The 23,047-nt window shown below is 35.7% G+C and overlaps 3 protein-coding genes across 3 annotated transcripts; 1 reads left to right on the top strand and 2 right to left on the bottom strand.

The window, feature by feature from the left end:
• Window positions 1-8,056: 8,056 nt before the first annotated feature.
• On the bottom strand, window positions 8,057-10,828 carry LOC112794995 (uncharacterized). Its single transcript, XM_025836955.1, has one exon. The coding sequence runs from the start codon at window positions 10,826-10,828 to the stop codon at window positions 8,057-8,059; it is 2,772 nt and encodes a 923-aa protein (XP_025692740.1).
• Window positions 10,829-11,239: 411 nt separating this feature from the next.
• LOC112794994 (uncharacterized) lies at window positions 11,240-12,364 on the bottom strand. The gene has a single exon (XM_025836954.1). The coding sequence runs from the start codon at window positions 12,362-12,364 to the stop codon at window positions 11,240-11,242; it is 1,125 nt and encodes a 374-aa protein (XP_025692739.1).
• A 3,884-nt stretch (window positions 12,365-16,248) lies between these two features.
• Window positions 16,249-19,452, top strand: LOC112796925 (L-type lectin-domain containing receptor kinase IV.1). The gene is made up of 2 exons (XM_025839606.3): window positions 16,249-17,869; window positions 18,445-19,452. The coding sequence occupies exons 1-2, from the start codon at window positions 16,483-16,485 to the stop codon at window positions 19,122-19,124; spliced, it is 2,067 nt and encodes a 688-aa protein (XP_025695391.1). The 5' UTR covers window positions 16,249-16,482; the 3' UTR covers window positions 19,125-19,452.
• Window positions 19,453-23,047: the final 3,595 nt, after the last annotated feature.

The raw sequence follows: 23,047 nt of genomic DNA, 5'->3' as shown, positions 1-23,047 counted from the left end.
TTTTTGCTTGCTTTTTTTTCGCCACTTCTTTTTTTTTTTTCACAAGCTTTTTGCTTTTTCACTACTTTTTTCTTGCTTCAAGAATCAATTTCATGATTTTTTTTTTCAAATTATCAATAACATTTCTCTTTGTTCATCATTCTTTCAAGAGCCAACAATTTTAACACTCATAAACAACAAGATCAAAAATATGCACTGTTCAAGCATTCATTCAGAAAACAAAAAGTATTGCCACCACATCAATATAATTAAATTAAATTCAAGGATAAGTTCGAAATTCATGTACTTCTTGTTCTTTTGAATTAAAACATTTTTCATTTAAGAGAGGTGAAGGATTAATGGATTTATTCATAGCTTTTAAGGCATGGTTACATACTAATGATCATGAAATAAAGACACAAAACATAGATAAACACCATACTAAAAACCGAAAACAGAAAGAAATAAAGAACAAGGAATGAATCCACCTCTAGTGGCATCTTCTTCTTGAAGGACCAATGATGTTCTTTAGCTCTTCTATGTCCCTTCCTTGCCTTTGTTGCTTCTCCCTCATTGCTCTTTGGTCTTCTCTTATTTCTTGGAGAATGATGGAGTGTTCATGATGTTCCACCCTTAATTGTTCGACATTATGGCTCAAATCTTCTAAGGAGGTATTGAGTTGCTCCCAATAGTTGTTGGGAGGAAAGTGCATTCCTTGAGGCATCTCAGGAATTTGTTGATGATGAACTTCCTCATGTTCTTCTTGAGGGCCGTGAGGAGCTTCTCTTGCTTGCTCCATCCTTTTCTTGGTGATGGGCTTGTCTTCTTCAATGGAGACATCTCCATCTATGATAACTCCAGCTGAGTAACATAGATGGCAAATAAGGTGAGGGAAGGCTAGCCTTGCCATGGTGGAGGACTTGTCGGCTATTTTGTAGAGTTCATTGGAGATGACCTCATGAACTTCCACTTCCTCTCCAATCATGATGCTATGAATCATGATGGCCCGATCCACAGTAACTTCAGATCGGTTGCTAGTAGGAATGATAGAGCGTTGAATGAACTCCAACCATCCTCTAGCCACAGGCTTGAGATCCAGTCTTCTTAGTTGAACTGGCTTGCCTTTGGAGTCTATTCTCCACTGAGCTCCTTCCACACATATGTCCATTAGGACTTGGTCCAACCTTTGATTAAAGTTGACCCTTCTAGTGTAGGGGCGTTCATCTTCTTGCATCATGGGCAAGTGAAATGCCAACCTCACATTTTCCGGACTAAAATCTAAGTATTTCCCCCGAACCATTGTGAGATAGTTCTTTGGATTCGAGTTCATACTTTGATCATGGTTTCTAGTGATCCATGCATTGGCATAGAACTCTTGAACCATCAATATTCCGACTTGTTGCATGGGGTTGGTTAGGACTTCCCAACCTCTTCTTTGGATTTCATGTCAGATTTCCGGATACTCATTCTTTTTGAGCTTGAAAGGGACCTCGGGGATCACCTTCTTCTTTGCCACAACATCATAGAAGTGGTCTTGATGGCTCTTGGAAATGAATCTTTCCTTCTCCCATGACTCGGAGGTGGAAGCTTTTGTCTTCCCTTTCCCTTTTCTAGCGGATACTCCGGCCTTGGGTGCCATTGATGGTAATGGAAAAACAAAAAGCTTATGCTTTTACCACACCAAACTTAAAATATTGCTTGCCCTCGAGCAAGAAAGAAAAGAAGAGAAGAAGAAGAAGAAGAGAATATGGTAGAGAGGGGAAGAAGTAGGTTCGGCTATGTGGGAGAAGAAGGGGTTGTTTTGTGTGAAGATGAAGTAGAATGGAAGGGTATTTATAGGGAGAGGGGAGGGTGGGTGTTCGGCCATTTTGGGTGGGAATGGGTGGGAAATTGATTTTGAATTTTATGAAGGTAGGTGGGGTTTATGGGGAAGAGTGGGTTGATGTGAGTGGTGAAGGGGTAATTGGGAAGAGGAATTGAGGTGATTGGTGAGGAGTGTTGGGTTTTGTGACATGGGGAATACAAATCACAAAAATAGGATTAGGAGGTAAGGTGAGAATATATTAGGTGGGGATCCTGTGGGGTCCACAGATCCTGAGGTGATCCTGTGGGGTCCACAGATCCTGAGGTGGGGATCCTGTAGGGTCCACAGATCCAGAGGTGAAAAGAAATACCATTCCTTCACCATATAGGCATGTAAAATGCCTTCGTGCATCATTCTGGTGTTCAAACGCCCATTGGTGCACGTTCTGGGCGTTCAACGCCCATGTAATGCATGTTTCTGGCGTTGAACGCCAGTTTCATGCTTGTTGTTGGCGTTTAACGCCAGCTTGTCTCCTCCAGGCACATTCCTGGCGTTCAGCGCCAGGATGTTGCTTGTTTCTGGTGTTCAGCGCCAGAATGGTGCTCTGTTCTGGCGTTGAACGCCAGCCAGATGCATCTTACTGGCGTTGAACGCCAGTCTGCGCTACCTCCAGGGTGAAAATTTTTTCTTCTGTTTTTGACTCTGTTTTTAATTTTTTTTTATTTTTTCGTGACTCCTCATGATCATGTACCTAATAAAACACAAAATAACAATAAAACAAAATAAAATAAAAATTAGATAATTAAAATTGGGTTGCTTCCCAACAAGCGCTTCTTTAATGTCAATAGCTTGACAGTGGCTCTCATGGAGCCACAAGGTGATCAGGTCAATGTTAGTGTAGTCCCAACACCAAACTTAGAGTTTGGATATGGGGTCTTAACACCAAACTTAGAGTTTGGTTGTGGCCTCACAACACCAAACTTAGAGTTTGACTGTGTGGGCTCTTCTTGACTCTGAACTGAGAGAAGCTCTTCCTGCTTACTCTCTTTTGTCACAGAGGGATGGCCATGTGCTTTAAACACAAGGTAGTCCCCATTCAATTGAAGGACTAATTCTTCTCTGTTGACATCTATCACAGCTCCTGCTGTGGCTAGGAAAGGTCTTCCTAGGATGATGCATTCATCATCTTCCTTCCTAGTGTCTAGGATTATGAAATCAGCAGGGATGTAAAGGCCTTCAACCTTTACTAGCACGTCCTCTACTATTCCATAAGCTTGTCTCAATGACTTATCTGCCAATTGCAATGAGAACAAGGCAGGTTGTACCTCAATGATCCCCAGCTTCTCCAATACAGAGAGTGGCATAAGATTTATCCCTGACCCTAGATCACATAGAGCTTTTTCAAAGCTCATGGTGCCAATGGTACAAGGTATTAAGAACTTGCCAGGATCTTGTTTCTTTTGAGGTAGAGTTTTCTGAATCCAAGTATCTAGTTCACTAATGAGCAAGGGAGGTTTACTTTCCCAAGTCTCATTACCAAACAGCTTGGCATTCAGCTTCATGATAGCTCCTAAATATTGAGCAACTTGCTCTCCAGTCACATCTTCATCCTCTTCAGAGGAAGAATAGTCTTCAGAGCTCATGAATGGCAGAAGGAGATTTAATGGAATCTCTATGGTCTCTAGATGAGCCTCAGATTCCTCTGGATCCTTAATAGGTAACTCCTTCTTGCTTGAAGGACGTCCCAGGAGGTCTTCCTCACTAGGATTTTCGTCCTCCTCCTCCTTAGTGCATTCGGCCACTTTGATTAAATCAATGGCCTTGCACTCTCCTTTTGGATTCTCTTCTGTATTGCTTGGGAGAATACTGGGAGGAGTTTCAATGACTTTCTTACTCAGCTGGCCCACTTGTGCCTCCAAATTTCTAATGGAGGATCTTGTTTCATTCATGAAACTGAAAGTGGCCTTTGACAGATCAGAGACAATATTGGCTAAATTAGAAGTGTTTTGCTCTGAATTCTCTGTCTGTTGCTGAGAAGATGATGGATATGGCTTACTATTGCTCAGACTATTGCGTCCACCATTGTTAAAGCCTTGTTGAGGCTTTTGTTGATCCTTCCATGAGAAATTTGGATGATTTCTCCATGATGAGTTATAGGTGTTTCCATAAGGTTCACCCATGTAATTAACCTCTGCCATGGCAGGGTTCTCAGGATCATAAGCTTCTTCAGAAGCTACCTCTCTAGTACTGTTGGATGCATGTTGCAATCCATTCAGATTTTGAGAGATTATGTTGACCTGTTGAGTCAACATTTTGTTCTGAGCCAATATGGCATTCAGAGCATCAATTTCAAGAACTCCTTTCTTCTGAGGTATCCCATTATTCACGGAATTCCTCTCAGAGGTGTACATGAACTGATTGTTTGCAACCATGTCAATGAGTTCTTGAGCCTCTTCAGGCGTTTTCTTCAGGTGAATAGATCTACCTGCAGAATGGTCCAATGACATTTTCGAAAATTCAGAGAGACCATAATAGAATATATCTAATATGGTCCATTCTGAAAACATGTCAGATGGACATCTTTTGGTCAGCTGCTTGTATCTTTCCCAAGCTTCATAGAGGGATTCACCATCTTTTTGTTTGAAGGTTTGAACATCCACTCTCAGCTTGCTCAGCTTTTGAGGAGGAAAGAATTTATCCAAGAAGGCAGTGACCAGCTTATCCCAGGAGTCCAGGCTATCCTTAGGTTGTGAATCCAACCATATTCTAGCTCTGTCTCTTACAGCAAAAGGGAAAAGCATGAGTCTGTAGACTTCAGGATCAACTCCATTTATCTTTACAATCTCACAGATCTGCAAGAACTCAGTTAAAAACTGATAAGGATCTTCAGATGGAAGTCCATAAAACTTGCAGTTTTGTTGCATTAAGGCAACTAGCTGAGGTTTCAGCTCAAAGTTATTGGCTCCAATGGCAGGAATGGAGATGCTTCTTCCATCAAACTTAGATGTTGGCTTTGTGAAGTCACCAAGCATTCTCCTTGCATTATTATTATTATTATTCTCGGCTGCCATCTCCTTCTCTTGTTCGAAAATTTCTGAAAGGTTGTTTCTGGATTGTTGTAATTTAGCTTCTCTTAATTTTCTCTTCAGAGTCCTTTCAGGTTCTGGATCAACTTCAACAAGAGTGCCCTTTTCCCTGTTCCTGCTCATATGAAAGAGAAGAAAACAAGAAAAGAAAGAGGAATCCTCTATGTTACAGTATAGAGATTCCCTTATGTTAGTAGAAGAAGAAAGGGGTATAAGAAAGAAGAAGGATGGATTCGGATTTTTGGATGAAGAAAGGTGAAGAGAAGTGTTAGTAGTTAAATAATTAAATAGAATAAGAGAAGAGAAGAGAAATTTTCGAAAATAATTTTGAAAAAGAGGTTAGTAATTTTCGAAAATCAAAGACAAAATATAATTAAAATTAAAATTTAAAACAAAAAGAATTTTTGAAAAAGAGAGGGAGAATTTTCGAAAATTAGAGAGGGAAAAGTAGTTAGGTGGTTTTGAAAAAGATAAGAAGATAAGAAGTTAGATAAGAAATTTTGAAATCAAATTTTGAAAAAGATAAAATTTTTGAAAGAGATAAGATAAAAGATAAAAAGATATATTTGAAACAGATATTTGAAAAAGATTTAATTTTAAAAATTACTTAACTAACAAGAAACTACAAGATAAGATTCTAGAATTTAAAGATTGAACCTTTCTTAACAAGAAAGTAACAAACTTCAAATTTTTGAACCAATCACATTAATTGTTAGCTTAATTTTCGAAAATTTGATAAAAAGATAAGAAAAAGATTTTGAAAATATTTTTAAAAATAATTTTTTTGAAATTTTCGAAAATTATATAAAAAATAAAAAAAGATATGATTTTTGAAAAAGATTTTGAAAAGATAAGATTTTTAAAATTGAAATTTTAACTTGACTTGTAAGAAACAACTATTTTAAAAAATTTTGACCAAGTCAACCCAAAATTTCGAAAATTTGGAGGAAAATAAGGAAAAGATATTTTTTTATTTTTAAATTTTTAAAGAAAAACACAAAAATGACCCAAAACATGAAAATTTTGGATCAAGACACAAGATGCATGCAAGAATGCTATGAATGTCAAGATAAACACCAAGAACATAATTTTGAAAAATTTTTTATGCAAAGAAAACATGCAAGACACCAAACTTAGAAATTTTTAATGCATGAAAAATATGAATGCAAAAATGCACATGAAAAACAACAAAAGACACAAAACAAGAAATCATCAAGATCAAACAAGAAGACTTGTCAAGAACAACTTGAAGATCATGAAGAACACTATGAATGCATGAGATTTTCGAAAAAATGCAAGAAAAATTTTAAAAGCATGCAATTGACATCAAACTTAAAAATTAACACAAGACTCAAACAAGAACACAAAATATTTTTGATTTTTATGATTTTCTAATTTTTTTGTATTTTTATTTTAACTTTTTCGAAAAACATTTTTGGAAAAACGAAAAAGAAAAGACAAATTTTGAAAAAGTTTTTGAAAAGAAAATTACCTAATCTGAGCAACAAGATGAACCGTCAGTTGTCCATACTCGAACAATCCCCGGCAACGGCGCCAAAAACTTGGTGGACGAAATTGTGATCACTGTTCTTTAAGTTGTATGAAATTATTATTGTGGCACCAGTTGAATTCACAACTCCGTTCAACTAACTAGCAAGTGTACTGGGTCGTCCAAGTAATAAACCTTACGTGAGTAAGGGTCGATCCCACAGAGATTGTTGGTATGAAGCAAGCTATGGTCATCTTGTAGATCTCAGTTAGTGAGTGGAATCATAGGGTCAAATGGAATTAAATTGGATAAATAAAATAAAATAAAAGGGATAGAATACTCATGCAGATTCATTGGTGGGAATTTCAGATAAGCAAATGGAGATACTGTATGGCTCAAGGACGCCTGTTCTCCCACTGCTTCAACTCAATCCTTCTTACTCCTTTCCATGGTAAGCTGTATGTAGGGCATCACCGTTGTCAATGGCTACATCCCATCCTCTCAGTGAAAATGTTCCTATGCTCTGTCACAGCACGGCTAATCATCTGTCGGTTCTCAATCAGGTTGGAATAGAATCCCTTGATTCTTTTGCGCTTGTCATCATGCCCAGCCTTCAGGAGTTTGAAGCTCGTCACAGTCATTCAATCCCAGAATCCTACTCGGAATACCACAGACAAGGTTTAGACTTTCCGGATCCTCATGAATGCCGCCATCTATCTAACTTATACCACGAAGATTCTGTTGGGGAATCTAAGAGATACACATTCAAGCTCTTGTTGCATGTAGAACGGAAGTGGTTGTCAATCACGTGCGTTCATAAGTAAGAATGATAATGAGGGTTACTTATCATCACATTCATCATGTTCTTGGGTACGAATGAATATCTTGGAATAAGAATAAGAGAGAATTGAATAAAAGACAATGGAATTGCATTAATACTTGAGGTACAGCAGAGCTCCACACCCTTAATCTATGGTGTGCAGAAACTCCACCGTTGAGAATACATAAGCAAAGGGTTCAGGCATGGCCGAATGGCCAGCCCCCAAAACGTGATCACAGGATTCAAAATACAATCCAGGATATCTAATACATTAGTTAAATGTTCTATTTATAATAAACTAGCTCCTAGGGTTTACATGAGTAAGTAATTGATGCCTAAATTCACTTCCGGGGCCCACTTGGTGTATGTTTGGGCTGAGCTTGATCAATCCACGAGCTAAGGCTTCTCTTGGAGTTGAACTCCGAGTTATGACGTGTTTTGGGCGTTCAACTCCGGATCATGACGTTTTTCTGGCGTTTAACTCCAGACAGCAGCATGAACTTGGCGTTCAACGCCAAGTTACGTCGTCAATCTCCAAATAAAGTATGGACTATTATATATTGCTGGAAAGCCTTGGATGTCTACTTTCCAACGCTGTTGAGAGCGCGCCAATTGGAGTTCTGTAGCTCCAGAAAATCCATTTCAAGTGCAGGGAGGTCAGATTCCAACAGCATCAGCAGTCCTTTTGTCAGCCTTCTTCAGAGTTTTGCTCAAGTCCCTCAATTTCAGCCAGAATTTACCTGAAATCACAGAAAAACACACAAACTCATAGTAAAGTTCAAAAATGTGAATTTAACATAAAAACTAATGAAAACATCCCTAAAAGTAGCTTAAACTTACTAAAAACTATCTAAAAACAGTGCCAAAAAGCGTATAAATTATCCGCTCATCACCTGACCTGGTGCTGTTGAAAATGGTCCTAAGATGTCCATTCCCCATCTGAAAAATGGCCAAGTTACCTCCGTGCTATGCAACACCTCGGCAGGGCTGTGCATTATCGTTGCATGTTTTTGACAGTGATCGCATTTTTTTACTTTGTTTATGCAATCTTTTCTTATGGTCGGCCAGTAGTAACCTGCTCTGAGTAGCTTTGCTGCTAGGCTTCTCCCACCTATGTGATTTCCGCAGACTCCTTCATGGACTTCGTCCATGGCTTCTGCTGATTCCTTTTTGCTTAGGCATTTGAGGAGTGGTTGTGAAAATCCTCTCTTGTATAGCTCGGCGCCGACCAACACATAGAAGCTTGCTTGTCTTCGGAATAGTTTTGGGTTTGTCTCACTGGTAGGTATTGTTCCGTGGAGGAGATAATCTATGATGGGTACTCTCCAATCTAGTTCCTGTGACATGCTTAAAATATATGTTAGGTTCACGCTAGGTTCTTCTAGCGTTAATTGTGACAGTTTGGGCGAAGTGCCTTTTCTGCTTGTTGCCAACTTAGATAGTATGTCCGCTCTCTGGTTATTTCCTCTTGGAACATGAATAATTTTGAATTTATCGAATGTCAAGATAAGTTTTCTTACCATATTCCAATATCGCTCTAGTAAGGGGTCCTTTACCTGGAAAGATCCGTTCACCTGTTGTACTATTAACAGCGAATCACAATGTACGACGATTCTTGGTATCTGTAGTTTGATGGCGAGGTTTAATCCGGCTAGTAAAGCTTCGTATTCTGCTTGATTGTTGTTGGCTTCAAAAGAGAATCTTACGGACTGTTCTATGATGGTGTCCTCATACTCAAGTATAATTCTTGCTCCGCTTCCTTCATTGTTTGATGCTCCGTCAACATACATCATCCCTGTGCTCGGTCCGGCAGTGTTATGTGGACAGGTGAACTCAGCAATGAAGTCCACCAGGATTTGTGACTTCAAAGCTGGCCTGGGTTGATACTGGATATCGAATTCTGATAATTCGATAGACCATTTGATCAACCTTCCTGCTACTTCCGGTTTTGCTAATATTTGCCGAAGGGGTTGATCTGTCCGCACGATGATGGTGTGGCTTTGGAAATAATGTCTGAGCCTTCTTGATGTGGTGATCAGGGCCAGAGCCAGTTGCTCTACCATTGGGTATCTTTGCTCGGTGGGCTGTAGGACCTTGCTGACGAAATATACTGGTTTTTGTGTTTTTCCTGTTTCAAGCACAAGAGCCGAACTTATAGCGTGATTAGATACAGATAAATACAAATATAATGGTTTACCCTCCTCCGGACTCTGTAGTATCTGGGGAGACATCAGCATTGCTTTCAGCTTCCTAAAAGATTCTTCGCAGGCATTTGTCCAAGTAAACTGTTTATGCTTCGATATTGCTTGGAAAAAATGAAAAGATCTGTCTGCTATTGCCGGCAGGAACCGGGACAAGGCTGCTATTCTTCCTGTGAGCTTTTGCACCTCCTTCACAGTCTTCGGCGAGGTCATGTCAAGTATCGCAGCACATTTCTCAGGATTTGCTTCGATTCCCTTGGATGTCAACATGAAGCCCAGAAATTTTCCACCTTGTATACCGAAAGTGCATTTTTCCGGGTTTAACCTCATGTTATATGCTCGGATCTGACCAAAGACCTCGGTTAAGTCATCGCAATGTGAGTTCCCCTGTGATGTTTTGGCTACCATGTCGTCGACATAGACCTCAATGTTTCTCCCAATTTGATTTCTAAACATTTTATCCATTAGTCGCTGGTATGTTGCACCTGCGTTCTTAAGGCCAAAAGGCATTACTGTGTAACAATAGTTTCCGAATTCTGTTATAAATGCAGTCTTATGTTGGTCTTCAGGATGCATTAGAATCTGGTTGTATCCAGAATATGCATCCATGAAGCTTAGACAATTAAAACCGGATGCGCTATCTACCAGCTTGTCAATACAAGGTAGTGGATATGCATCTTTGGGGCATGCCTTGTTAAGGTTTGTGAAGTCGACGCACATGCGCCATTTACCTGTGTTCTTTTTTACCATTACGACGTTTGACAGCCATGTTGTGAACCTTACTTCTTTGATAAATCCTGCTGACAATAGTTTTTTGGTTTCCTCTAAGGATGCTTGTCGTCTTTCCTCTCCCAAGTTGAGCTTCTTTTGAGCCATGGGCTTGACTGTTGGGTCCACGACTAGCTTATGGCATATAATGCTGGGGTTGATGCCTGGCATATCTATTGGTGTCCATGCGAAGAGGTCGGTGTTGTCTCTGAGGAGCTTTATTAGTCGAGCTTTTTCCTTACCTGAAAGTGCATTACCTATGTATGTAAACTTGTTAGTACTTCCATAAAACGTTACCTTCTCAAGCTCGTCCAATGCTTGAGGTCGTTCTCGGAATTCCTCCCTTGGGTCGAGCTTATTAAGGGGAGGAGGGTCATCCGAGCTGTACACGGCTTGTACCCGTGCTGGAATGGCTTTGTTCAATTCTTGTTGTTTTAAGCTAGTGTGGTAGCATTGCCGTGCTTCTTTGTGGTCGGCGTGTACTGTAGCGATGAGTTCGTCCTGTACTGGAAACTTAACACACAGATGTAAAGTGGATACAATTGCACCAAAAGTATTTAAAGCTGGTCTGCCTAAAATGATGTTGTATGGGCTTATGCAATCTACTATGATGTATCTAATATCAATCGTTTTTGTGAGAGGGGTTTCCCCCAAAACAGTTCTTAACCAAATAGTTCCCATTGCCTATACCCTTTCTCCTGAGAATCCAACCAGATCTCCGGAGTAAGGTTGAATGGCCTTATCAGATAAGTTCATTTTTTGAAAAGTGGAGTAAAAGAGAACATCAGCACTACTACCTGGGTCTAGTAAGACCTTTCTTACCAATAGGTCTCCCACTTGCACTGAGATGACAACAGGGTCGTCGAGATTTGGACTTGCTGATTTGCAATCCGAGGCTGTGAAAGTGATTTCTCCAGTGGGTGTATCCTTGGGTAGGGAGGTCGGCCCTTCAACTACCAACATTGCTCTGTAGCTTCGCTTCCGAGCCGAACTTGTTGTACCTCCACTGGCGAAACCACCTGAGATGCAGTTTATGACTCCTCGTGGTTGGTTTTGGTTTGCCCATTGTTTTTTGTCATTCTCCTCCTTCCCTTAGTTAATCTCCGGTGTTTTGATTCCTCCTCTATTCTTCCTCCCGTCAACATATTTGTCTAAGAGTCCTTGTCTTGCCAACCGTTCCAGTAGATCCTTTGCTGCCACATAGTCATCTGTTGTGTGGCCGAATTTTTGATGGAAGGCGCAATGATTTGGTCTGTCTACGAACCTCTGATCCTGATAATTGCCTGCCCTATTTGGAGGTTTGATCATCTTGGCGTGTAGAATTTCTTTTATAATGTCTTCCCTCTTTGTGTTGAACTGGGTATAGTTGTCGAACTTTGGGTTAAGTTTGAAAGGCTTCTTCAGCTCTTTGCTGCTTTGTGATCTAAAGGTCTTTTCTTCTTCCCTTCTCGGTTGTTGCTTGTCTGTCTTCCGAGCTTCCCGAAGCTCTTCAATCTCCATTTGGCCAGCGGCTTTTTCTTGGAATTCGTCTAACGTCTTTGGTTTTGATACTGTGATCGTCTCTTGGAACTTGCCAGGTCTGAGGCCGCTCTTGAGAGCGTGTAGGTGGACCTTTGGGCTCAGATCTGGAATCTCCATGGTTGCCTCAGCAAACTGCGTCATGTAATCCTTTAGGCTCTCGTGCTGCCCTTGCTTGATGGTGCTCAGATAGTCTGTCCCATGCACATATATTCTTGACGCAGTGAAATAATCAATGAAGGATCTCGCCAGTTCTTCAAAAGAAGAGATTAAACCTGCAGACAACTTAGAGAACCAGAGTAATGCAGAACCATCTAAATAGGTAGGAAAAGCTCGACAAAGTATGGGCTCAGAGGCACCATTAAAGAACATCATAGATTGAAATTTTCTAATATGGACACGAGGATCACCAAACCCCTTATATGGTTCAAGGGCAGTAGGCAGGACGAAATTTTTTGGCATTTGAAATTTCATGATGTCTTCCGAGAAGGGGTTATCTATGGTCAGCTTCTCTTTTGGCGGGGTGAGCTTTTGGGATTCCGTGTCATTCTGGTTTGAGCTCTTGGGGTCTTCCCCACCATGTTTTGTTGTTCGGTTGTTGGACGACAACTCGGCTATCCTTCGGACTTCTGCTTGGAGCTCGGAAATCTGGGCTAAGAGCTCAGCTTGCGTGGGTTGCTGTATTCCGTTGTCAGCCATCCTCCGAGATTTGAGAGGTCCTGAAAAAAGAGAAGAGAGAGAGAGAGAGAGTGAGAGCACAAAGCTAGAAAAGAAACTTAGGTTTAGTGGGGTTGTTATTTCCTCGTGCCCCACGGTGGGCGCCAAATGTTCCGTCCGAGTTACCCAGGCCGACCTCCTTGCTGTCCGAGCTTTTAGTAATTTCAGATTGGTTATGCTGCTATTCGCCGGGATGACGTATAGGTCGGCTTGCTTCTAAAACACCGCGGGTGGAACACCTGCAAAAGAATCTCCGACGCTCAAGTCAGAAGAGGTGTTTAAACAAATCGCAAATAAAGTAAAAGTAGGAAGAAATAATGATACTGTGTTGTGCTTATCCCCTATTCTGTTGCCTCGGTGCTGTTTAAATAGGTGAAGAGGCCGTTGTGTTTAGCATCTGATATCTTGTACTCTTTCGCAGATCTCGTTATGGTTAGTTTTAGAATCTTTTTTCTGTTATTGGATGATCTGTTACCTGATTCTTAGCTGTTGTGGTAGCCGTTGTGTTTGTTTTGGGCCGAGGTTTATGGTCCACATCAAAAGTAATATAATTTTCTCTTATTTCTTTTATGTTTTTACAAGTATGAAGAGAAGAAGGCTAAGAAAGAAGGAGAGTTGAAGTGGGATTATGACTATGTAATTAGAACTTGTAGAATTCAACTTTTGAAATACATTGTTGCTATTTTTGTAAAATTTGTGGGATTGAATTTTGATTTGTTGAAATACAATGTCATTTCTAGAATTCAACTTTTGATAATAGAAATCTTTGATGTTGAAGAGATTATGACAGTTTAAAACAGTCACTAAATATAGGAAAAAACTGTCACAGGAATAAATAACTTAGTAACGGTTTTAAATAGGAAAACTGTCAATAAAAATATTGTGACGATTTAAATAGTCACTAAATATGCCTAAAAACTGTCATAAGAACTAGTAACTTAGTGACCGTTTAAAATAGTCATAAAATATAAGAACAGAATTTAGTAATTTAACGACAGTTTTAAAACGTCGCGAAATACAGTATAAAAAACACCTTTACAAGTGTTACAAATTAGTGACGGTTTTATACTTTAAAAACCGTCACAAATAATTTGGCAACACTCCTTACCAACGGTGGTCCAAAACCGTCACTATGTCAGCTGGTGATGCTCAAATCTGTAACGCTTTCTTTAACCGTCGCAGAATCATTTAGTAACAGTTAAAACTGTTACTAAAAAACCGTCACCAAGCATTAAAAAAATCGTCGCCAAAATGCTATTTTGTTGTAGTGAGCATTATCGAACTGGTGGATATAGAGCTGAATGACCGTAAGTTTACGTGGTTCAGGGGGTTAATCGTGGAGTCAAATTAATAGAATATTGGTGAGTTTTGTTTCATTGTTATCATTTGGAGCACTTGGTTGAAAAAGAATGACAATTTTCAGGAATCAAGAATCAGGTATTGCAGGAGTAGTTAACAGGTCGATTAAGAGTTACAAAGAGTTGAGTGATATTTGATTTTCTGGATTGTTGATGGCTTTTGTCAAAAATGATTAGAAATTAGTTTATTTTATCTATTTAGTACTTTTCTATTGGAACGTTAATGCTCCATTTTATTGTGTTGAACTTTTTATTAAAAAAAAATTAGTGCAAGTTGCCAATCTCAAAAATCATTTTAAAATTTAACTCTACTTTTATCATCAAATTGAATTCTATAATTTGTGACTTATATACAATATATTCTTAAACATTAATTTATCTAATGAATAAAGTTTTTATTTGAGATAATGTCTAATTTGATTCCGTCTCCAATGATAATGTAAAGTGGCTTCTTTAATATGATCAAATAAATATTTTAAATTAATTAATTGGGTTTATTTTAGTGTTTATACCAAAACGAGTTTAATTAATTTATTTAAAATATTTATTTGATCATACTAAATTTTTAACTATGTTAATTTATTATTGGATATATTATGCTGACACTTTAAAGTTTTATATTAGGATTGTGTTAATAATAGTTGAATTAGAAACAAACGAAATTTACTATTTGTAAATTTACGGATCAATTTGATTATTTTTAAAAATCAAAGACATATTTATTAAGTGCTAAAAGCTTCAAAAACCAAAAATTACTTCATTTTTATTTACTTTAATACTATGCAACCATATTAATGCAATTTATCCTAAGGAAATAAAAAAAATTGCAAAAAAAATTAACATGCATATAAAATTTATTTTCCTATATACCAAATTTATTGGAATATAATACGTTCATAAATGCTATATTATATCACAAATAAATTTTCTATCTATTATATATAATAAACACATTTATTACATAACAAATATTTGTATATCATGACACATAATAAAGTTAAATTAATTCTAAATCTATGTATGATGACTTATAGAAACTAACATAATTGTTCAAATGACTCGTAATGTGTTTATCACCGTCGATAATAACTTGCAAAATTACAATGCTAACAATTATGAAATAATACAGAAGATAATAGCTTTTCTTTTTTCTGGGTCCACTCTTCCCATACAGGAACACATTATTTGAATGCAACCACCAGACTTTGAAATTTGAAACTTCCATAACCAGAAATTCTCATGTTCCCATTTGATTTTTTCCATTTGCCACTACTGTCGCTAGAATATTATTATAGCAATATTAAATTATCAATTTGTCTCATTTAAATCACATGATGGATGCCAAGTAGCCAAATACCGGAAGATTTCAATGTATCCTATCTTGGGATTTTTTTTAAATAAATAATTTAATATTTTTATTTATTAAAATAGATAATTTAGAATCAATTTATATTTTTTGTCTTATTACTTGTCACTTTTATAGTATAAATAAAATATATATAATATTAATTTGTTTATACTATAAACAAGATAAATAATAAAACCTAAAAATATAAATTGACTCTAAATACCTATTTTAGTAAATAAAAAATTAAAATATGTATTTAAAAAAATCCCTTATTTTAAAGACTAATTAACTAAAAAAATTAGAAAAAACTGTTCCATTTGCTTTCAAATAATTTTCACTTTTAAAATTCAATTTGTTTTTATATAATTATTTACTAAACAAATTATATTTATATTTAATATTATTATTGAAAAAATAAAGAAGAAAATGTTAGTAAAATAATCATAGAATAGATAGAATAAATGAATAAAACTAAAGATAAGTTTACAATTTTATGAATAGTATTTTAAGGCGCCCTATATTTACAGCACTCGTAAAAAATTGGAACAACAAATAATAAGATAGAAAGTGACAGATCACGGATCACACCAAAAATAAAAGAAATGAAGTGATGGATTTAAAATTCTATAGTAAAAAAAAAAAAAAAATACTCGTGTTATTTTGTAACCACTACTCTTGAATCATCATATTTAAATTTTATTTTAAAGAATAAAGTAGGATTTTTTATTATTTATTTTGGTAGATAAAATAAAAAAATATAAAAAAAATTATTTAAAGATAAAAGATTACATTTTATTCTTTTAAATAAAAATTCAAAATTTTAAATATTCAAATTCAAAAAAAAAGATAAATAGATTTTTAAACTTTTGACACACATATATTTAACTCTTCAAAAATTTAAAAATATATTTTAAGTTTATGACCTTTTTAAAATTTATACACATCTTTACTTAGATATGTTAGGTCTAATAGAATAATCAGACTCCCTTATACTAACTTGGTGGACACATGTAAAAAAAAAAATTAAATAAACAAATTATTTAAATTTAAAAAAAGTCAAAAATTTAAATATATTTTTAAATTTTCAAGTACCAAGAGGTAAACGAGCTATTTATCTTTGTCTTTAATAATAATAGTAATAATAATAATGATGCATTCCATTTTTTTTTTTTTTTGGGAAAAGGACAATGAATCAATGATATTGATACATCGCTCGGTTTCAACTTACAACCTGGAGAGGATATATTTGAAACGTTTCGTCTCCAAGTAAAATATTTAAACTAAAATTCGTGCTTCAAATTTAAATATATATAAGATTTACGTCTTTATATATTCTCGAGACAAAATCCATTGACCATGACCATAAGAACAACCACAGTGCATAATTTGCAATAATGCACAGTATAGCCATGTCTCTAAAGCTTCTTGCAGTGCTGTTTTTGCAGGTGGAAATGGTAGTAGTAGCAAGTGAAGATTATAACACCAACTTCATCTATAACAATGGCTTCCAGTCTTCAAACTTGACCCTTGATGGTATCGCGGGGATAACAACCAACGGTCTTTTAAAACTTACAAACGACACAAAACAAGAGAAAGGTCACGCGTTCTATCCCTATTCCGTTACTTTTAAGAACACCACTTCCGGTTTCAATAACGAAGAAGTTTTTTCTTTCTCAACTACTTTTGTTTTCGCAATACGGTCTCAATACCCAACTCTGAGTGGCCATGGGATTGTTTTCGTGATTGCGCCGCAGAGAGGGCTTCCGAATTCTCTACCAAGCCAGTACCTCGGCCTCTTCGACAAGACGAACAATGGAAACGCAACCAATCATGTGTTTGGTGTGGAACTTGACACCATTCTCAGCACAGAGTTCTCTGATATCAACGATAACCATGTTGGAATCGATATAAATGATTTGAAATCAGCACAGTCACAACCTGCAGGGTATTATAGTAATTCCGGTTTCAAGAATTTGAGCCTTATCAGTGGCTACCCTATGCAAGTGTGGGTGGAATACGATGGTGTGAAGAAGCAAATTGATGTTACTTTAGCACCAACCAACGTTGAAAAGCCGAAAAAGCCCTTATTATCATTGACCAAAGATCTTTCACCGATTCTAAACAATACCATGTATGTTGGATTCTCTTCCTCAACCGGTTCAGTTTTAACTTCCCATTATGTTCTTGGTTGGAGCTTTAAGATCAATGGCCAAGCTCAACCGCTTCTTATTTCTCAACTCCCAAAGCTTCCAAGGCTAGGTGAAAGAAAGGAATCAAAGGCTCTCACTATTGGGGTACCTATGATTTCACTCACTGTGGTGTTCGTGGTGATTCTAGCAGTGATTTATTTCATAAGAAGAAAGAAGAAGTTTTCGGAGTTGGTTGAAGATTGGGAAATGGAATACGGTCCTCACAGGTTTAAGTACAAAGATCTTTACTTTGCAACAAAGGGGTTCAAGGAGAAGGAACTTTTGGGAAGTGGTGGATTTGGAAGGGTCTACAAAGGTGTGATGCCAGCTTCTAAGGTTGAGGTTGCTGTGAAGAGGGTGTCCCATGAATCTAGGCAGGGGATGAGGGAATTTGTGGCAGAGATTGTTAGTATCGGCCGCCTCCGCCACCGCAATCTGGTTCCTCTCCTCGGATACTGCCGTCGTAAAGGGGAGTTGCTTCTTGTCTATGACTACATGCCCAAGGGAAGCTTAGACAAGTATCTGTATAACCAACCAAGAGTCACCCTCAATTGGAACCAAAGGTTCATAATCATCAAAGGCGTTGCTTCAGGTTTGTTAAAATAAATTTTTTCAACTACGACTAAAAGTTCCAAAAATGTTGGATTGAACTGATATGTGTGTGTCTCACATTTTATGTGTACTCACATATTCTCTTTATTGAGCAACACCTCTCTATAACTGAGAGATGCTATGTCTACTTCTATATGTAATGACTATATCAAAAGTAAAGGAAGAGTAATATAAGTAGGTACGGTTGTTGAATATAGTCCTAAAGGTAGATCCTTTTCTGTTAATTTGGTACATTGAGAAGGTGGTTATTTTCGCGAAAACTTGAATAGTTTGACATATTTGATTGAATTATTTAATGGTTCGCAATATCATATTTACATGAAGAGGTCTTTATGGACATAATCATCTATTAAAAATACTTCATGATATTAAAAATAATCTTTAGAGAATAATTTGTATAAAATAAAATAAAAATATTTTGTGAATTTTACTTGAGGCAAACCTCTCATATTTTGAGAATTATCTTATATTTGCAAATTGCAATGTAGCATTAACCCCCACCAAATTAAAAATTTTTTGGTAGCCTAAATTTCCTGGATTTGTGATGCGGTTCAGGTCTGTTCTATCTACACGAAGAATGGGAGCAAGTAGTGGTCCATAGAGACATAAAAGCGAGCAATGTATTACTAGATGCAGAATTGAATGGCAGGTTAGGTGACTTTGGTCTTGCAAGGTTGTATGACCATGGAAGTGATCCTCAAACCACACATGTTGTCGGAACACTTGGATACCTTGCACCTGAGAACACCAGAACCGGTAAGGCCACTACAATGTCTGACGTATATTCTTTCGGCGCATTTCTTCTTGAAGTTGCCTGTGGAAGGAGGCCAATAGAGCTAGTAGATGAATCTGAGAACTCAATACTGGTTGATTGGGTTTATAGTTGTTGGAAAAATGGTGAGATTCTTGAGGCGAAGGATCCAAATTTTGGCACAGATTATAGAGCAGAAGAGGTTGAACTTGTGTTGAAACTTGGTTTGTTGTGTTCACATTCTGAGCCCATGGCTAGGCCAAGCATGCGGCAAGTTGTTCAGTACTTAGAAGGGGATTTTCCTCTTCCTGATTTGCATTTGCTTAGTTTGTCTTCAACAGGGTTAACATTTGGGCACTATGTAGAGGATTTTCAAGAGTTTCAATTGTCTTATCCCTCCTCTTCTACTAGTAAGGCATTTTCCCGTGATACTACTACTACTACTACATCAGTTGCTGCATCACTTCTCTCTGGTGGTCGTTGATTTGATTCAAGGCACATTAGATGGACATGTTCTATTTCATTGTAGAGTATCTTCTTTATTATTGTGCCAAATTTTGAGTATCAACTGATCAAGCACTTTCCCAGCATTTGAGACTGAGATTGGTTTATAGCATTATAGAGTTATTGCTTGTTGCATATAAATTTGTCATCGACTCATGGGGTTTCTTATTCTAGGATGTATTTGGCAATACAAATTACAATAGTACGGTGTAATTAGCCATATAATTTCGACATTGTTGTTTGTATTCGACTTTTGGGAACAAATTTTTTGAAATGACGAAAATAAAAAAGGATAAAATTAGGAAATATATAGCGACAGAAATTTTTTATTTGACAAAATCTCATCTCATTACAAAAAGTTCGCTAATATTATTGAATTTACCATTGAATCCCGTATATAAATCCAAGAGTAAATTATCATCAGATTCTATCCAGCAAAAAATTTTTCGATAAAAATATATTATGTCAGATTTTCTTCAACTGACGCTAAATAAATTTTCTTGCTTCTACCGTTTTAGACGTTCTAACAAAAAATTATTTCATCAGAACATCAAAATTTATACATATAAATGACTCTATCCCACAAATAATATTTCTCACTCCAACATTCAAATTAAAAACACATATATCATTCATAATATTTTGCACAAACAAAGACTCATTAATAAGTTAGCGTTTGTTTTCGGGGATAGGACACAGAGACATAGATAATACTCGTTTAAAGAATGTTTGGAAGTAGAGACATAAAAAGTGGACATATTGTCTCCGAGACAGTTTTTTATACTTTTGTGTCCACTCTTTTACGAAGGACAATGATGGACACGGGATTTGGAAGAGTGGACACGGACAATTTTATAAATTTTGTTTTCCTTTTTTTCCACTATTACCCTTTTTTATTTTTCCTATTGAGTTGTTAAGAGATACTTTTTTCTTCCTGTTCTTTCTCTATCTCTTTCTTTTCCAAGTACTCTCTCCTTTCTGTAGAATTTTTTATTGGGGTAGATAATTTTTTTCTTTTTATCGTTTTACTTCAATATCATTTTAACCTTATATTATATTATTTGATTTGTAATAAAAATAATAACAAAAATAATTAATCTTAAAACTTTTGAAAGATAAATATTATCAAAAGTAAAATTGATCTTTTAAAATGCTAAAAAATAATTTATAAATTGTAATTGATTTTATATAATTTAAAGAAAAATCAGTTTTTTATAAAGAAAAATCAATTTTTAGATAAAAAAATTAGTTTTTTTAAAAAAAAGATTTTTATATGCAAAAACTAATTATTTTTTCATGTAAAAATGGATTTTCTTTAAAATTAATTTTTTATTTAAAATTAATTTGGCTTATTAACTTAAACAAATTTTTTTATTAATCAAACTCAAATTTATTTTTTTTTTGTTAATCTTAACCATATGTATTCCTACATATTAATAAATTTTAAAATAAAATAATTATATTTATAAATTTTATTTTAATATAAATACTAATATATTTTTTTATTAAAATTTTTTGCTTCTTCAAATATTTTTTTCAAGTTCTGTCTGTACTCCTACGTACTCTCATTATTTATTAAATTAATTTGTATTGATATAGAAAATTTGGAATCACAGGGCTATTTTAGTCCTTTCATATAATATTTTAGTCTTGTCCATGTGTATCCAAACATAATACTAAACATTACATTAGTGTCTTATCCATCGTATCCAAACACAATACATAAAAGATAATTTTTAATGTCGTCCTATTGTCTTCGTTTCAGTGTCATGTTCTGTTCTATCTCTAAAAACAAACGCAGCCTAATTTACAGAATTTTCCTAAAACCAAGTGTGGCAAACAGGCATGCCCACACATCTAGCCTTGCCAAAGCTGGCTTAAAAAGATAGTATGAATATTCTACATGACCTACCTTTTTGACGGATTGAGAGATTAATAGGCTGGTCTGTTACAAAAGAATTTTTTTCTAGAAAAAATTCAAGAAAAAATGTTATCAATCTAATTAAATAAAAAATAAAATTCTTAACCTGATAACCGATTGACCATAACAAAAAGGAATTAGAAGACAAATAATTACTCAATTATAGATTTAGCCATTTAAAATTAGTTTTTTTTTTCTTTTTTTGGTCTTTGCCAATATTGCCATTCAAGATTAGGTTAGGACGTTAGGTAGGACTTTTATAACTTTTATAGCCAAGAAAAAAGGTGGGCGCCTGTTGGCCAATCTGGCTAAAGCCCATATAGTCAAGCAAGATGCGTTTGGTGAGCATGTTCTTTGCATTCTCAACTTTCAAACCTACCTATTGTTTTTTTGACAAGTTAAAGGAACAGACCACGAGTTTCACTTTGTTATTATCCCTACTTGGACTCACAATTGTAATTACCAATTAGACAAATGATTCTGCAAGAGTTACTATGAAGTGGCTTCAATAAGTTGGTATTCATGAACGTGTGGGAGATTGTTCTAACAATTGTGCTAGAGACCCAATTACGAATCTAGCCAACTAGAACTAACTAAAAATTATTTTTTTTTCTTTTGACCTAGCAAAAAAATTATATTTCCAAAGACTTTTTAAAATCCTTTTAAAGGAAATGTTAATTTAAATTATCACAAGAAATATCTAAAATTTAATGAAAAAATCATCTAAAATTATTTTAAAAATTTAAAATTTATTTAAATATTTATTTTCAAAATTTAAAATTATTTAGAAAAAGAAAAATTTCAAAATTCATTTTAAAATATCCTAAATTATTTCTAAAATCATCTTAAAAATTCTAAAATTCGAAAAATTTATTTTAAAAATTCTAAAATTTATTTTAAAATACAAAACCTAACAAAATGATACATCTAACATTATTAGAAAAGAAACATTCAAAAATTAGAAAAAGAAACTTCTAAAACTATAAAATAGAAGTAAAATAGTCATTAAACACAAGAAAATACTAAATGAATAATTATGTAAAACAGGGGCATAATGGATTTTTGATAAAAATCTAAGATTAAAACAATGAAAGTGAGAAGTTAAGAATAAAATAGTAACTACAAAAAAAAAGAATAAGGCCAGAAACGTCTCTTAAAAAATTGATATGACGAATAAAAGAAATTTTTAAAATGTTTATGATCGCCTGGCAGAACGAAGATGTTATTCCACCTAGCTGGTCTCGAATGATGTGGGAACGCCCACTGTATGATTATGTTGTTCCTCAACTTGACCATGATGGCTATATACCTGACTGTACTCAGTTGTGGAACCATATCCGGGCTTAGTCCTGGGTAACATCGGGTGCAGCATAAGTTCATGGCCTGCTTAGGACAGACATGAATCATATTGTTTGTTGTATTCTCTCTGTACTTATAAGCATTTTTTCTGTGACTGAGTGATTTGTCTATTCTCTATTTCTATATTTTGTGTGTATTAGCTGCTGGTTTTTTATTTTTCAGAGTTCTACGATTATTCTGTATTCGTTTCCTGTTATTGTGATTAGTTATTGAGGTAGATTAGAAGAGAATGAACAAAAAATTGGAATTATGATTTACGAATAGCTAATCGATAGTAAACCTAGGGATAATCCCACCAAATCTCACTATGATTTGATAAACATTAGAACCATTCCCCAGGTTTGATATAGGATTGTTTACCTCCTTTAGGTTAGTACCCTACTGAAAACCTTAGGTTCTCACCCTCTTTCCCCTTTCTCTATAGATGAATCCTCCAGGAGTGATTGTTGCCATGGGAATTCTATTTGTTGAGATGCGGCATGTGTTTTCTAATAGGACATTATGTGGGAGGGCACTATCGTCTGGGGAGAAACATGTACTTGGATATACATATTCCGCGATTGTCCCTTCATTGATCCGCTATTTAGTCCAGAGTTCAACCCAGACTATCCAGGTGACTTTCC

This window comes from Arachis hypogaea, chromosome 4, assembly GCF_003086295.3.
Source record: "Arachis hypogaea cultivar Tifrunner chromosome 4, arahy.Tifrunner.gnm2.J5K5, whole genome shotgun sequence".
Taxonomy (NCBI): Eukaryota; Viridiplantae; Streptophyta; class Magnoliopsida; order Fabales; family Fabaceae; genus Arachis; species Arachis hypogaea.
Note: the sequence above shows the minus strand (reverse complement) of the source record. Positions and strands in the feature narration are given on the sequence as shown.

What these genes read in the sequence shown, in the direction of transcription:
- LOC112794994 (XM_025836954.1), bottom strand. Translation starts at nt 12,364, where the DNA reads ATGGCTGACAACGGAATACAGCAACCCACGCAAGCTGAGCTCTTAGCC.
- LOC112796925 (XM_025839606.3), top strand. Translation starts at nt 16,483, where the DNA reads ATGCACAGTATAGCCATGTCTCTAAAGCTTCTTGCAGTGCTGTTTTTG. An exon ending in CATCAAAGGCGTTGCTTCAG is followed by an intron (nt 17,870 to 18,444) that starts GTTTGTTAAAAT and finishes GATGCGGTTCAG; the next exon opens with GTCTGTTCTATCTACACGAA.
- LOC112794995 (XM_025836955.1), bottom strand. Translation starts at nt 10,828, where the DNA reads ATGGGAACTATTTGGTTAAGAACTGTTTTGGGGGAAACCCCTCTCACA.